The following is a 17,296-nucleotide window of genomic DNA, read 5'->3' on the forward strand; positions in this document are numbered from 1 at the left end:
GAGTTCCTGCTGCTCTAAACATTAAAATAATCATTTCATTTTCTGTTCCTCACTTCTGATTACCTTCAATGGTGTCTGTTTGTTGCAACCAGCAGGTACAAAAACAAACTTGTTTTTATTTGACTATTTTTCTGTCCTTTCTGTTTATTATCTTCCTGCATCTCCTCTCAATCCTAAAGAAAAACTGCTACCTGGGTTCATATATATTCACCTTATGAGTTACCTTTGAACTGCAGTTCTAAAAGATCTACCGACCGCAAAAACAGCGGAGTGCTCCCGGCCACATCAGTTAGGTGCGTCACCGAGGACAAAACAGGTGATGCGCCCCGATCCGCAGCAGCGAAAGGCATCAGACACAAATAAAAGAAGAAAACAAAAGGAAATGAGCCGACATGAACGATCGCGTGTTAAATTAGTTTTTGAGGTGGCGACACCTGATTTGATCATGTTACTGTGGCCGTGCTCAGGACGCAGATGTCTGGAGTGCGTCAACAATCAGAGCTTTGCATGCGCAAGCTGGTTAAGGTTAGGATGGGGATGAGGGGAAGGTTAAATTGCAAGAGGGTAAAGGTCACAATTTGGTTAAATGTCCAATTTACGGCGGGTGTCAGTACCGACGCTCTGGCACAGCACGTTGCCTCCCGACGAGCAGGAGCTTGTCACCTGCTGACAGCAGGCTGCTGTCTTTTCCGTGGACTGCATCTTGCCGGTCATTATCACGTGACAGCGACTAGTCGATGACAGGCATAACAAGTCACTATAGAGCGGTGAAGTCGACTAGTGACTAGTTCATACAACCCCTGCTACTGCTCCCCAGAGTGTTCTGCAGCATAATCAGCACGTTCTCTTTGAACTTGATATCAAATTGTCGCCTCCTTTTTGTCTCTGCACGGTTAAAGTTACCCTCGTGGTCTATCACTGGCAAATCAAAAGTGAGACAGATGACACAACCCCCCCCCCCCCCCCCCCCCCCCGTGCTTGCTTGTTACCACATTCCACCCGGCCACAATAAAAAACGGCCATTATTCACCTCCGCTGACTCTGACACCGGCCAAAATATGATACCCGGCAGTTAATTCAATACAGGCTAATATTAGAGGATTTACGGTAAGTAACGTTTACTTTTTGTTGAACATGAACTCACCTGGTAAATTACAACATCTTGGTTTAAAGTTACACTAATTATCAGGAACTGTTGTTTTTTTCAGCACTACTTTCGTTTTGTAAAAGCCAAATTTCAGACACGTTTGTGTTGCACCTGAATGCATCTTCACTACTGACAATTCTGTGTTGCATTCAGTACATCAGGTAATATGACTTACAAGCTTTTTTTTTTTTTAGACATCTCTTATTATCAGTATACACAACGAAAGACTGGGTGTAGACAGAAGCCCAGATTAAACGATAAATAATGACAAGCATGCAAAAATGTGAGTTTTAGAGCAACAATGCTAACCTCTTATAGCTGTTAGGTGATGTAACTTTCTAAATTCCAGTTTCCAGTGAATGCAACATGTTTTAGTGGTTACTGATTCGTTCACTGCTCTGGTTCTTGTGAGGCGCCATTTCAAAAATTCTCCCAGGAGCTTGCTGTTGGTGAGAGAAGTCACAGGAGAGGATCAGCAGCAGTGGGTAAAAAGCTCAGTTAGAAACCCAGAATAAGTACTTTACCCGGTCTCAGTCTTCACCTTCGGCTCCTTCCTCCCATTTTCAACTCATTTCTCCACTTTTGATCCAGGCAGGAAACCCGTGAGTAAAGATTTATGGATAAGATGATGATAAATCACGTTAGTCCCCATAAATTAAGCAAACACTAGTCAGCTCGACTAATCATTACAGGAGCAGGTCACAGGAAAGAACCTTAATGAACGTTGAAACATTGAAAACCGTAAATGGGTCCATTATGAGTCGAGGCGTTGCCCTAGGATTATTTATGCCCCAGGAAGGGCGTTGGAAGCATAAAAACTGTGTGTGTGTGTGTGTGTGTGTGTGTGTGTGTGTGTGTGTGTGTGTGTAGGCGAGTTCCCCTGGAACAAATGCTGTTGATGCCACTTCCTGCGTTCCGGTGCACCTATTTTACCTACAGTTATAAAACCTTAATAACTATTTCTTAACTGTTTACTACAAACCTCTAGCTGTTTAATGCAGAAAATACTAAAGAGCTAAACAATAGAAGCTTGCAAAAACATTTTGATTGTTTCTTTTATTCTTGTCGATAATAACAGTGTTTCTGACCATTTTTGACTCGTGGACCTCCCGGACCGTTTTCTCGTACCACGAGTACTTCCTTAAATGTGTCTAAAATTAGAACACACAGCTGATTACGTATTTCATAAAATCTTCCCCTGTCCAAGGAAAGGTGGATCAGAAGGCCTTAAAGAAGTTTATTTTAAATGATCAGGCTTTAACTTTCTCATTGCGCTGGCAGGTGGACATGGCTCCCAAAAGGCTCAAGGTTGGACACAAACAGCCGGACATCCGAGCCTTCACCGTTCCAAGGAAGGTCAGTAAACCTGTGGTTATTACCGGAAACATGCCTTTCTGTAGCAGCAGCTCCACGCTGGGACAAGTTGTGCAAAGTTTGTCCTTCTGGTCGATAACACGAGAGCCATTTACCCGCAAAATGAGCGATAAAGCAACAGCACTCATCTTTCGTTTTCACTGTTAAGTCTGTTTCGTCTGTGAAGCGCTGATTGACGTGACTGTCCGTGAGCATTCAGTGTGATGTAGATCTGTCAGGCTTTCCTAATCCTAGAGTTTCACCGTCTGTATCTATCAGAAGCTATTGCAGGAGATAGGTGTAGGAGACTATTTTCATGTTCAGCCTGCATGAAAAACTCAGAGTGACGGATTATAATCAGAAATAACTATTTAAAATAGGTTTTCAGTGTTCTTCACCTTTAAAGAAGGAAATATCGGTGAAATTGTGTTTAATTACAGGATTCCTGTTGACAATTGTTTATGCTGAATTAGTGGTTCCATATTCAGCTAATCTGTGTGTACTGGTCTCGTTTTAACAGAGTGTTCCTGGCACTTCCTGTAACACACCTGGGAAACAGCCAGAGCCTCAGGTGAGCTGCAGGCTGATGACGGGACTGAACACCTGTTTTATTTAGACAGCGTTGTTAAATGACCCGCACTTGTAGCGCCTTTCAGAGCCAGAGGACTCCAACGTGCTTTACACTACAGTGTATCACTCATCCATTCACACACATGGGTGGTGATGAGCTACAATGGAGCCACAGCTGCCCTGTGACGCTCTGATAGGCTGCTGTACACAGGTGCTACCAGTCCCTCCGACCACCACCAGCAGGCTAGGGTGAAGTGTCCTTTCTTTTGCACGTCCTGTCCGGCTGTAAAGCGATCAGAATGACGTCTGAGTGCCGAAGACAAGCCTTACAGTTTTACTCTCACAGGTGGAGCGTTACAGCTTCAGCTACAGTTTTTTAAATTGGACGTAAAAACAAAAAAAATATATAAATACTAATTAAAAAATGCAAAACTTTTCAAATCTTGGCTTACATGCACTTAAGTTTGTAAAGTTTCTCTATGGGAGTGCCTAATATTGAGTGCACCCAAAGACTCGCAGAGATGGAGGGGTTCCAAGCCCCAGATATCCAGGGGTTTCCCCCGGAACAGGGAGACTGCCACTGGAGAGGCTGCAGCCCCCTTCCCGAGAGGCACAGAGGATCACCGCAGAGGGGCTAACCGGGAGCCGTGCCAGAAACCCAGGAAATGATAGCAAGCCCCCAGGCCTGCCCTCAGCCGCCCACTCCAGGGCAGCCAGAGCTCAGAACGCAGCAACCCGGGACCCAAGAGCACCCAACCCTAACGGAGACCCAACAGAGCCCAGGGATCCAGACCCCACCAGGAAGCCACCGGGAGCAAGCCGCCAGATACCAAAAACGTCCAGCAGCCCCAGACACGAGAGCTGCAAACACGCAGGCAGACCGAGACACCACCCACCAGCAGGAAATGTGGCAGGGGGAGGGTAGTCCAAGATGTTGTGGCACCTCGAGATGTCCCAGGAGAGGAGAAGTGTCCAAGACCCTACCTGACAGATGGTCACACACTCCCACCCTCATGCTCACGGTGAAGCCCTTTACCCATGGACACAACAGAATTCCCTGCAGGGAGCTGGGACTGATCCTGCAATCCCACATGTGAAATAATTAGTGGGATGAGAAAGTTTGGGCAGCCTTCACGTTTTTCCTGTGTAAATTGTTTGTTGTTAAGATAAAGCAATATTTGTTTAAACAATACTAGACAGGTGCATACATTTAGGCACGATAAAAAATAAATCAACTCATTAAATTAACTTAAAGTCCCATTTAGTAATAAAATAGGATTTTTAAAGCACTCTCTCTCTGCTCTGTGTTGTACACAGCCATCCGATCCGCGGATCAGCTGATCCACAGGCAGAAAGAATAAACCTCCAACCTTATTTTAACAAAAAACCAACTGCATTTATGCACCTGCCTATTATTTTTGAACAACTATGGCACACTTTCTGTAAATCCTATAAACTTTGTTTCACTTCTCAACTATCACTGTGTGTGTTGATGATATATTTAACTGAAATTTTTATCGTAACACTCAACGATTTATGCTGGAAAATCCTGAGGATTAACAAGGCTGCCCAAACTCTCGCATCCCACTGTATCGATGTGGGAAACAGATGAAACTAAGATCCAAGTCAATGCAACAGAGCAGTTTAAATGCAGGTGCTGGTCATACAATTACAGTTGATTTTTAAAAAAAATAATTCCATTCAAAAAGAGAAACTTCAGAGATGCATTCATTACACGCAGACGGGTATGTTTAAATGTTGATTTTATGATTATAACTGACAACTAAAGAAAATCCCTAGTTCAGCATATCAGACAATTAGAATATCAGTTAAGACCAATTTAGAAAAAAAATATTTTAGAATTAGCGGCCAGCTGAAGCAGCTGGGATGAGAATCAGCTCCTCTAAATCTGAGACCATGGTCTTGAGTCGGAAAAGGGTAGAATTCCTTCTCCGGGTCAGGGATGAGGTCCTGCCCCAAGTGGAGGAGTTTAAGTGTCTCGGTGTTTTGTTCACGAGTGAGGGGAAGCTGGAGCGTGTGATTGACGGGTGGATTGGTGCTGCATCTGCAGTGATGCGGGCGTTGTACCGGTCTGTCGTGGTGAAGAGAGAGCCGAGCCAGAAGACGAAGCTCTTGATTTACCAGTTGATCAACGTTCCCACCCTCACCTATGGTCACGAGCTTTGGGTAGTGACCGCAAGAATGAGATTGTGGATACAAGTGGCCGAAATAAGTTTTCTCCACAGGGCGTCTGGGCTCTCCCTTAGAGATAGGGTGAGAAGCTCGGTCATCCGGGACCGGGAGGGGCTCGGAGTAGACCCGCTGCTCCTCTACGTAGAGAGGAGCCAGCTGAGGTGGCTCGGGCATCTGGTCAGGATGCCACGGACGCCTCCCTGTTGGGATTTTCTGGGCACGTCCAACTGAGACCCAAAGGGAAAACCCAGGACACGTTGGAGAGACTATGTCTCTCGCCTGGCCAGGGAACGCCTTGGGATTCCCCCGGAAAAGCTGGCCCAAGTGGTCTGGGAGAGGGAAGTCTGGGCCTCTCGACTTAGGATGTTGCCCTCGCGACCCGACTCCGGGTAAACGGAAGAAGATGGATGGATGGCCAAATGAATATTATGAACATGTACAGCACTCAATATTAAGCTATTTGGTATCTCAGAAAATTAGAATATTGTGAAAAGGAAATAATGTGGGGGAGATTCACAAAGAGTGGACTGCAGCTGGAGTCTGTGCTTCAAGAACCACCACGCATGTATGAAAGACCTGGTTTCAGCTGTCGCATTCCTTGTGTCAAGCCACTCTTGAACAAGAGACAGAGTGCTGTTCATATTCATACTTTTCAGTTGGCCAACATTTCTAACATTCATTTTTTGCATTGGTCTTAACTGATATTCTAATTTTCTGAGATACTGCATTTGTGATTCTAATTAGTTGTCTGTTTTAATCATCAACAATAGAGAAATACAAATTTGAAATATATCAGTCTGTGTGTAATGAATGAATTTAATATATAAGTTTCACTTTTTGAATCAAATTACTGAAATAAATCTACTTTGTCATGATATTCTAATTTTATGCCCACCACCTGTAATTTCTAAAAACCGCTCTGGTCAAGATAAGAGGGTTTTATAATCTACATAAGTTCTGAAAAAAGTTCCCCAAATAAGCAGAGAAAAAAAAGTCATACAAATCTGCTCTTCTTCTGTCCCTAAAATGAGTTGGTTGAATGAATTCAACCAAAGGAAAGTCTTGTGATCACGGAAATCAGTTTAGTCTAATGGGCTTTTACCACCAGTGTCTGCTCAGCACAGCGCAACCCGGTTCCAAGGTGTTTCCACCTAGTAACTAGGACCATGTGGCCACCCCTTTTTTACAGTGGAAACAAGGAAAAATTAGAAAATGGTGAAAAAGTTAATCTATTTCAGTAATCCAATTTAAAAGGTGAAACTAAAACATGAGATATACTCATTCCATGCAAAACCAGATATTTCAAGCTTTTATTTTTTATAATTGGCTTATGACAACCTTTCATTCAATATCCCAGACAAGGCAGGATTATCACTAGGGGCCCATCAAATCAAAGATACTTTATTAATCCCAGAGGGAAATTAGAATTTCAGTACACACAATTCAGAGATCAGACATACATGGGCAAGACACATGACAAGAATTGGTGACTGTGGTCATTCGCAACCCTGAGTCGTGCTACCTTAATAGAGATAAGAGGGTTACATGAGGATTGGTTCAGGTGGAGGGAAAAAAGGCACTGTAGAGTTACTCTCCATGGGGAGGGCAGCTTTGCTCTGCAAAAAAAAAACACCTCAAACAGATATGCAACAAATGTCAGACAACACAACAGAAGTGTCCACTAGGTGGGGTGGTGGGTTGGGACTATCCCCACTTCAGTTCCTGCAGCCACGATATGCAGCGCATGTCACCTCAGTGTGGATGGGGGAGGAGCATTGAGGGTTGGAGGGTTGCAGTGACCCTGGAACGTTTCAGCGGCCTTCCCGCAGTCCCACCCAGGCTGGGATAGGAGACAGAGTTGAGTTGCCATAGCAACGGCACATTCCACATATCTTCTGAGGGGGGAGTTTTCGTTGGAGCCTTGCAGGCTCAAGGGTGCCAGATTCCGATTAGAAATTGTTTTGGGGCCAGACAGAGATAATTTCCTCTCTGTCTTACAGTTTGTTGGTCCTCAACCTCTCAAAATCCCAATAATGGACATTAATCTATCCCAATCCGTGCTGATTCGTCCACTCTCTTTGATGGCATCCATCTTTGTGCCAATGAATGAATCCCGGCCAAAGTCCCAAGCTTACGATTCATCTCGACAATTATGTGAGTCTGTGAATTCACAGCGCGGTGCAAACCATCTCTGAGCTCCGGGATCCGGCCATTATTCCTCGACTGCTCGATAATTTTCCGGTAAGCCAGGTAGCCTCCAAGGCCAATGAGCAGGAAACCTGACACCAGCACCACGAATATCCACACATCTTCAGAGTCCTCCACAGACAGCTGGTCTGTCCCGGAGGGGCATCCGGGAGCCCCTTCTCCCGTTCTCATTGTTGAAAAATTTTATCAACCGCATTGAGTGACCAACTGATGAGATCCATTTTAGTGAATTTCAGTTTCCAGAAAAAATGCAGAAGCAGCCGTGCACCCAGCACACACAGACAGACAAAGGCCTTGAGGATAAGATATGGAGGAGAGGAGAAGAAAAGCGTCTGCACCCTCCAAGAGCCGGAATAAGAAGTTATACTGTAACTGACGCCGCTTTCGGGAGTGACACACACCAACCACAGAGATGATCGATTAAAATTCTTTAGTAACTCCGCTCCTTGTCCAAGCCAGTGTGCCTCTCTTGCGCCTAACCCTCCTGCATCTCCTCAAGGACGGAGGGTGCTGATTGAACACTCCAGCTGCATCCTGCTCACGACTACAGTATTATTCTCACATCTCGCTTCCGTGCACCTCCCAGGGGGTGGGATTTCATAGCCATGGCACTGGAGTGTCAGGCGTAGGGGACACACTGAGCTACAAGCCCCAAACGCTGACTGTTACAACTTGCCAAGCTAGGAGAATATGAAATGCTCAAACTGTAATTCTGCAGTGGCTTGTGCCATCAGGACGATTCAAAAATTGAGTTCTAACGGTAAAGTCCTTTCTGCTCTTATTGGAAGCTGACGGATGATTTTTTTTCCCTCTCTCGCTCTCAATAACAAGTGGTGCAGAGTTACATTATCCATAGTACAGAAATCCACGCAAAAAAAATAAAAAAAAAGAAAGATAAACGATCTACTGTGTAGCATCCTTACAAGCTTGCTGCTACCGCCGGTGTCGGTACAAGATCTGCTCGAGTGCAAAATTAGCTCGGGGTCCTTCGACTGCCGATGACGTCAAAGTACGGCAAACCCACTCGGACAAAATACACTACACATCTATACTGTTGGAAAGAATTTAGCAGTTTCGTTATTAAAATCATGTTTCCCTAAGATGTAAGTTTGTGTTTATAATGGTATTTGTAAAATAAAACACTATATTGTATTCATAATGTTGACCTCCTCTTTGAGCACATCCCTTGAAGGATCATAGGTATTAGCAACACCTGTGAAATTGTATCTGCAGGAAAGAAATGTGTCCCGTTTATTGAAGTATTTTGTGTTTAAAGTTTTTGACATCTTATCCATGTGTAGTCCAGTTACACTCATAGCTGCTAGCCAAAACTCTGGAGTTAAAAGTTTTCTGGCTTCACTAAAATACCTGTCTGTACTTATTTGATTGATGGTAGTTTTACTTTCTATTAGACTCCAAATGTAATTATTTGACAGGTTTCTACTTCATAATTTGTAATAATATAATCGGTGATATTAGCATTAGCATTCCTATGGGTTTTTCCATGTATATTAGCATTGCGCTAACCACTCGCTGCCAAATTGCAGCCTTTGCGATTGGAAAATCTCCTTTTGTCACATCGCAATTTAATTGCGCATGCAGTTAATCGTTCAGCCCTAATATACATGCAGCTCTATGCTAAAAGTGTATTTTCAAAGAGGTAATGATGGATTTCTTTGTAAAAGTTGTCCATCTTTCCAACAGAAAGATTTGCCTGGACCAACGTAACGTGATAACAACGTAACGTGAATACGTAATTCCGTAAGGTTCATGTTCAGCCAATCAACTACTTAGACATCATCGGCAGTCGACGGACCCCGAGCCAATTTTGCACCCGAGCAGATCTTGTACCGACACCGTAACTAGTTTACAACCGGGAGAAAACCCTGTATGTGTAAACCAATTGACAACAGATTCTGGATCAGTCAGGAGTGCCATGATCTGCATAAGCATCTCCCTCATGTGTCTCCTTGTGTTCTCCATCCCCCTTTAGGATCCCCTTATGTGTCTTCTTGTGTTCCTCATGTGTCCTCTTGTCTGCAGCCCCCTCCAGGTTCTCCCCCGAGGTATCCCCCCAGGTCCTGTGCTCCCATTGGTCTCCCCCAGTCACCCCTCTGTAGTTTTCCTATAGGTCCAGCTTTTCATTTAATTAGTCTCTTTTATTGTGTTTCTTTCCCCACCGGTTTTTTAGTTCTCCTCCCTCCTTAGATCATTAGTTATTTATCTTGCTCTTCTAGTCTTTAGGTTTTGTTTTTATTCTTAGGTCATGTTATTTTCCCCTCCTCAGCTCACTTTCCTCTCCCTGATTAGTTAATTGATTTCACTAGGTTTCTCTCCCCACGCTCCTGCAGCTTATCTCCCAATCATCCTGCCACAGTGTATTTAACCCTGTCTGCGTCTCATTGTGGCGTTGGTTCATTGTTTCGTGTCGGCGTTGTTTTGTCCCCCCTCCTTCGTGGTTTCTAGGTCTTCAGGTTTTCTAGGCTTTTTTTGCCTATGTGCCCGCTTGGATTTATTTTATTTGTTTTGTTATCCTAATAAAGGAATGTTTTTGTTTACATCTACTCCTGCCTCATGTCGTTCTGGGTATCTGCATTTTGGGTCCTACTTCCCCAACCCTCAACGTGACAAGGAATGCTGCAAAAACTGCTGCTTTGACGATCACGATTGAGTCTTTTGAAAGTGCAATTTTGATCAGAAAGCAATAGATTGCTCAGCCTTACTTCACATCTTTATTAAATTTGCACTGATGACACACGTGACCATATTGCACTGCATGGTGGATTTGATTATGTCACAAAATTAGTATATTATTATATTTGTTCTTTTCCAAGCAAGAACATTTTAACTGCATTGTTGTGAATGATGTATGGCCACTTCTGTTTGGCACCACTTAGCATAGCATTCCAGGAATATTATTTAGCTAGTCTTAGCAAAAATCTCAAGGTTACTGACTCCATGAAAGCTCCACTGACCGTGTAGTCATAAAACTAGCATAACCCGGTGATACTGAAGACCTCTGTCAGAGATTTTACAGGAAATCTAAACATTTTCTAAATTTGCAGACTCCAACATGCACTCCGCTGAGAGTGAAGAATGAGGACGGTGGTGATTATGTGGTGAGGAAAAACACAATTGCATGCTGAAAACTGTAATTGTTGCATATCATATTCAAATGGTCTCACTTTATTATCTTGCAGGTCTCACGTTTACACCATTTCACCGTGAAATTGAGTCCGTCTGACCAAAAGGAGTACTACATTGATTGTGATCAACCACGCACAGTGCTGGAGGCAATCAAATCCACTCTTAGTACTCATGAGAAGATGCCAACATGTGCAGATGAGAACATTATCATTCAGATGGGTAAAGAAGATAGGGAGTCAATACTTGCCACTCACTTCCCTTGTACCTGTGTTCCTGATGGTGAATCTCTGATTATATCATGCAAATCAGAAAAGGTTGAGGTTTTGGAGGAACGTGATGCAGAAGTACACCCGCAAGACAAATACTCTGTCTTCTACATCGATACAGTGGGAGGTCTTAACACTAAAACCAAAGACCTGTTTAGGAGCAAAATATCCAAACAGTATAAGAAGCTTTGTGTTTATGGGGTGAAAGGGATAACTGTGAAGGAGGCTCTGACGCGAGACGGTCGATTCATGTCTCTTGGAGAATTCGAGTTGTCTGATAATGAGAACCCCAATCTCCTCACTCTTTGCACTCAGAAGGTGGACAACCTCCACCAGAAAACATTCAAGATCTGCCTTCCACTGAATAAAAGACAAGGTATTGAAAAGTCAACTAGATCCATGTCAGAAGTAATGAGTCAAAGTGGAAAAAGTGTGAAAAGAGCAATGCAAGAGCGAGGTAGCATTGATATTGAGGAGATCCATGAACTACTGCGTCAGCAGTTTCCAGATTTGAAAAGACTGATGGAGTGTAAGTTTCCTGAAGGGTCTTATCAGAAACAACTGAACCTGAGGAAGGAGAACTTTGGAAAGATTCAGCAGGCTTTCAGTGAAGTTCACAGAATCAAAACGCTGCTAGAAATGGGAAAGTCAGTTTGTAAAGTAATTGTGGAAAACGTTCGTCAGGGAACTGGTTTTGTGCTGTTTGACAACTTCATTCTGACCAATGCTCATCTGTTTAAAGGTTGCATGAAAGGAAACGAGCTAAAGGGGCACATTAAAGTCCATGCTCTGTTTAACTATGAAAAACCAGAGCCAGACATCAGTTACTTCCACTTTATTGTAAAGTCGCTGATAAACTTTGATACCGAGCTGGACTATGCTGTACTTGAGCTCGAACCTGAAGGCCAAAAGCTTAACAAACAAAAGAACACAAAGAATATAAAAGTACCTCCAGGGCTTCTGGGGAAACTTGGTCCAAAGCCTGAGAATGGTGAGGCTTGTATTATTGGTCATCCAGCAGGAGGAGTGAAAAAAATAGACTCCACATGTATCATTGAGCCTGAGAAAAGAGTACAGGCTGTTAATGACCATTTGGCTCGTTACCTGGACACAATGATGGTTGTCCAGATAATAAATCAAATAAAGGATCAAGGCATTGAAGAAATATTTATGGGTGGAGATAAAGAAGACGTGTCTACTTACCACACTTACATGTATCACGGAGCTTCTGGTTCTCCGGTGTTTGATGCTCACGGGCAGCTTTTTGGGCTCCACACGGCAGGATTTTATTACGAGTTCGTAGAGAAGAACAGCGTGATTGAGTACGCCCAACCTATTCTTGCTATATTTGAAAAGTTTGTCTTGGATCTGAAGACAAGTGGAAACATACAGATTCTGGACAGAGTTAAGGAGTTAGTGACAGACAATGAGAAGCTGAAAGAGATACTTGAGGTTGAGCCAATGGAGGAAGAATGAGTTGGAACAGACCAGTACGCCTACCTACGAGCCGACAGCTTGTAAACCTTTAGCAACAGTGACCTTGAGTAAAAGCTTCTGTTTAAATTTGATCAGTTTCTCTGAACTTCTTGTATACTTCACTTCATTAGGTGGGCAGACATTTGTTTCTGCCCAGTCCTTTAGGTTCCCACCATGGTGTGGACCTGGACGGGACAGTTACACCACCTTGACTCGGTCTTTTTCAGCTGTCCTGCTGTAGATCCTTTGTGTCTGATGTTGCTTCAGGACTCAATCAGGCCCAAGCTTCAGTTATCAATGATGAATGATGAAACTGTAACCGTTTGTTACAAATCAGTCAATGCATTTGTCCTCACGGGCTCAAGTAGAAGAAAACACGGCGTCGCCCGGAGACTTAGACCCACCTCCACGTATCTTAGACCCGGTTTTTACGGTTATATGCTACAAAGCTGCCAATATTTTTCAACAACTGCGCATCATTTAATTCGTTTTGAACATTTCGAGGGAAATTTCCATAGAGTAACGATAAAAACTACACATTGTGTCTTTAAGTGTAACGGTTAGAGTTCCAGCTTGTCCCTTGTTCAGGTTCATTTGTGCTCCATGTTGCCAGAAATAATGATTTGTCCACATTTTCTACTAAGGACAGATCTGTCAGCAGTTGCAATGTCCCCGGTCTCACTAGGGACAGATGTAGCTGATATGTCAGGCACCAACTCATGGCCCTTATCTGGAATTACATACCAAACCCTTCTTTATTTTTACCAGAACGTCTCTGGAGATAAAATCTTTTTAAGAGTGACCTTTATATTTTTTATCAAATGGGTTTTATTATTCTCAGGTGATTATTGCTGTTTTTGCTTTTTTGAGTTTCTCTTGTTTTAATAAGTGCCTTATAAAAAAGTTGGGTATTTTTAACCGTCTGTTGGTTTCACTATTACCTGAGCTCAGATTAGCTTGACCACTGATTATGCAAGTTAACATACTAACATTAACTCCACACTTATGTCTCTAATATTCATGCTTCGCACACTTTATCCAGACCTCGGTGGAAAACTGATCAGAGGTTTGGATAATTAAGCTTTAGTATGGTTGCTATGCAGGTTTAGAAAATCACATTTTTATTGTTTTATTGTCATGGAGAAAATGTTGTTGTGGGGTTCTCTTTGATTTCAGCTTTATTTTACTGTTCTAAGGCTGTAAACTGTACTACTGATGTTTTGCTGTTTAAAGAGCAAGTCACCCCATACCAGATTCTTACTCACCTCCCACTTCCTGTTTGAAAAATGCAACAATCGCTGTTGCCTAGCCGACCGAGAGGGCGGAGCCGCTAACAAATACACACACACAGGCTCACAACGACATTGTGACATCATGATGTACCAGCTAACATTCTAGGGTACCTCTTAGCCAATAGAGATGGCAGATTTAAATTCAAATGCAGCGCAGAATTTTTACCTGACAACGGCAGAACACTGACAGTTTTAGGCAGAAAATAAAAATTTTAACTAAAATGCACTAACTTGCAAAACCATTGACTACACGTGTCTGCAGCACGAATAGACACGCATTTATATAGTTTATCAGGAAAAAAATAGTTGATTTGGGGGTGACTTGCTCTTTAAGCATCATGTTTATTTAGATTTTACTCACCTAAAACCATCTGATCCAGTGTTATTTTACTCTTCCCTGTCAGAAATGGATTATAGTCAGATTGTAGCTTTTTTATTGTATTTTTTATCCCAATGCAAAATGCTTATTCATTTCACTGTATCTGTTTAAAGATATTGGCCAGAGTCTGCATTAATATTCAGTGTAACTACACTTTACCATCTATATAAACAAGTTATAAAGGTTACAGAATAAACTTCCTTGGTGTTACAAAATGTCATAGAACTAGAGAGAAGTAAAAATAAAAAACATACATACAGACGATAACTTGAAAGACCAAGGATTGAAGCAGATTCATGTGGATTGCTGTCAGCCATAAAACCTCATGTAAATATCCATAAACTTCCTACTTCCTGTGATGTCATTCCATGTCCCACCTCTTGGGGGTGCTAAATTGACAGCTGCCTCAACATTAACAGCACAGCTGTGTTTCGCATATGTCACACAAACACGTAAAACAAGGAAGCTGCTTCCGCTAGTACATTATGAATAGAAGCTTTTTTAAACTTTCATGCTCTTAATTATTACAGAAAATTGCGTTTACAGCTGCAGCAAAAGGTCTGAGCCACATGTCCGTGTCCTACACACATTTTTAAACAGCATAGGTCTGATCTAAAATAATAACCTACATCTATAAATCCATCTGGAACCACACCAGTACTTTTGGACTCCAGAGTCCCGTTAGCATGACTGCAGCAACACTGCTAACCGTGTTAGCTCCGGTAAGGAAAAAACAAGTCATTTGGGAAAGCTACGACACACACACACATATATACAATCTAAAATATGAGCTCTGAGGCTCTGCTGGTCCTGGATTAGTGCAAACAACGAGTCAAACCTCAGTAGCTACTCCAGCATCAGGAAGATTCATTCCGGTAAGCTATCGGTTAAATATTTTCCACAGTTATATCGGTTGAACTTCTCGAGTAATCCAGTATCCATTCTCGTCGCCATATCCCAGAAAAAAAACGAATCTGACTAACTAGCAGAGTCTTCCAAAGCTACATCTGATAGATTACACATTGTTCTTTGCTATAACGTTAACGCAGAAACACCAGAGTTGACGATTGTTTACTATGGCTGTGTGAGCAGACCTCCTACTTAAACGTCACCAGCTGCCCAGGGCTTAGACCGGAAGCTAGTTTCTGTTTTAGTCTAGTCAAAAACATCAGATTTTCCTTTAAAAAATCCAAAACTTTTTTCATCTGAGTGTTATTACTTCTTTACACACGCCATTGAAAGGAATTTTGCCTCGGGCCAATATCTTTAATTTTTAACAACCTGATCAATAAAAACTTTTTAACCAGTAGAAAAGTTACCTTTTCTATTCTGTCACTTGTTTTTTATTTTATTTCTGGTTAATTTGTTTTTAAATGTAATTTCATAGTCGGATCTAGGTAAGTTCTTTGTTCTCCACAATCCTGCTGTCATCATCTACAGAGCAGGCTACAGCTGCTGTAACTCCTAACTGTGGCTCCTGTTGGTGGGAAGTTGTTTTCACACGTTCTACACAAACAGGTTTGAGGATGATTCATGTTGTTTTATTAGGATCACTCCCATTATCCCTCTTCCAGTCCGTCTCTGCGGAGACTGGCCAGACTGGTTCTATAGAGAAAGTAAACAGTTCTGGTTCCCACCAAGGTCTGCAGAAGACCACACCAGGTGTCTCTCCTGTCAGCTAAGAACAAGTCTCTGAGGCTACGATCCACACAGGATCACCAGAAGTGGGCCAGAACAGACTGGAAAACCTTTCCTGGTTGGATGAGTCTGGATTTCAGCCACAGCCTAATTCTTACCCATCTTCTGATGGCTACTCCAGCACCATGTGAGCTCAGACCATCTCTAACTGGTTTCTAGAACATGACCATGAGGTCAGTGGCCTCCCAACGGCCTCCACATTCACCAGATCTCAGTCTAGTCCAGAACCTTTGGGATGTAGGGGAACATTCTCATCATGGATGGAGTTGATGCTGTCATGTCAGGCTGGACCAGAACCTCTGAGGAACCTTTACATCACCTGGGTGGATCTGTGACACCAAGAACTGAGGAGGTTCTGAAGGTAGTAGGTCCAGCCTGGTACCAGAGAGGTGTAGTGTACCTGAGAAAGTGGTTATACTTCAGTATTACGTCCCCGGCTCTCTAGGAGTGATAAGATAGGGGGAGTAATAAAATGGGTGAGTGGGTGAAATAAAAACAAAGTGCTGTGTTGCAGGGATTTTATTACAAAAGGGTATTTACAACAATAATAATATTAGCTCCTTTATTTTTGTATATAGATATCTACAAAAAGGGAGAACGGAAAACGCCAACCCAGAAGGGGTTGGGGATTAACTGACAGAAACGTACTAATAAGAAGAGCAGTCCTGATAAGCAGGAAAGTTCAAGGGGGATCCAAATACAATGTCCAAAACCGGTCCGAAGTCAAATTACCAAAAGGTCTAATCCTAAATCCAAAACACGTCGAATACCAAAGTTACACGAGAGAGATTCTAAGTTTAACCGCCAAACACACCAAGAGAAGAGAATAGTACCAACTCCTCCGAGTCAATACTATCCAGGACCTTCTCCCTGACTGAATGCTGATGAGAGCCTTTTATCTGTAGCCCGGATGATTACTGAGTGGAAACAGCTGGGTGAGTGAACCAGGTGAGGAGGGAGCTGCTGAGGGCATCTGGTGGCTAAATAGGGGAGCGTATGTAACATTCAGTCTAGTTGCCATCTTATGGCTAATATATGATGCTTTAGTTTTAAACAGACCATCCATCCATTTTCATCCGCTTACCCGGAGTCAGGTCGCGGGGGCAGTAGCCTAAGTCCAGAGTTCCAGACTTCCCTCTCCCCAGCCACTTGGGCCAGCTCCTCTGGGGGAATCCCAAGGTGTTTCCTGGCCAGGTGAGAGACATAGTCCCTCCACCGTGTCCTGGGTCTACCTTTAGGTCTCCTCCTGGTTGGACGTGCCCAGATAACCTCACCAGGGAGACGTCCAGGAGGCATCCTGACCAGATCCCCAAGCCACCTCAACTGACTCCTCTCGATGTGGAGGAACAGCGGCTCTACTCCGAGTCCCTCCCGGATGACAGAGCTTCTCACCCTATCTCTAAGGGAGAGCCCAGCCACCCTGCAGAGAAAACTCATTTTGGCCGCTTGTATCTGCAATCTCGTTCTTTCGGTCACTACCCAAAGCTGATGACCATAGGTGAGGTTAGGAACGTAGATCGACCGGTAAATCGAGAGCTTCGCCTTCTGACTCAGCTCTCTTCACCAC

General features: G+C 43.2%; 2 protein-coding genes across 3 annotated transcripts in view; both read left to right on the forward strand.

Annotated features, from left to right (window-relative positions):
* Positions 1-17,296, forward strand: part of fgb (fibrinogen beta chain) — a 199,461-nt gene that overhangs the window by 96,222 nt on the left and 85,943 nt on the right. The window lies entirely within an intron of this gene.
* Positions 1,009-15,335, forward strand: LOC107395102 (serine protease FAM111A). 2 transcript variants are annotated; one of them, XM_054737065.2, is made up of 5 exons: positions 1,009-1,107; positions 2,429-2,503; positions 3,021-3,071; positions 10,537-10,590; positions 10,672-15,335. In XM_054737065.2, exons 2-5 carry the CDS (start codon positions 2,435-2,437, stop codon positions 12,358-12,360), a joined length of 1,863 nt encoding a protein of 620 aa, XP_054593040.2. In that variant the 5' UTR covers positions 1,009-1,107; positions 2,429-2,434; the 3' UTR covers positions 12,361-15,335. The 2 variants fall into 2 exon arrangements, with proteins under 2 accessions (XP_054593040.2, XP_015829871.3); XM_015974385.3 differs by lacking the exon at positions 1,009-1,107 and adding an exon at positions 1,135-1,749.

The sequence above is a fragment of the Nothobranchius furzeri genome, chromosome 2 (genome assembly GCF_043380555.1).
Source record: "Nothobranchius furzeri strain GRZ-AD chromosome 2, NfurGRZ-RIMD1, whole genome shotgun sequence".
In the NCBI taxonomy this organism is placed as follows: Eukaryota; Metazoa; Chordata; class Actinopteri; order Cyprinodontiformes; family Nothobranchiidae; genus Nothobranchius; species Nothobranchius furzeri.

What these genes read in the sequence shown, in the direction of transcription:
- LOC107395102 (XM_054737065.2), top strand. Translation starts at nt 2,435, where the DNA reads ATGGCTCCCAAAAGGCTCAAGGTTGGACACAAACAGCCGGACATCCGA. An exon ending in GGAAACAGCCAGAGCCTCAG is followed by an intron (nt 3,072 to 10,536) that starts GTGAGCTGCAGG and finishes CTAAATTTGCAG; the next exon opens with ACTCCAACATGCACTCCGCT. An exon ending in AGGACGGTGGTGATTATGTG is followed by an intron (nt 10,591 to 10,671) that starts GTGAGGAAAAAC and finishes ATTATCTTGCAG; the next exon opens with GTCTCACGTTTACACCATTT.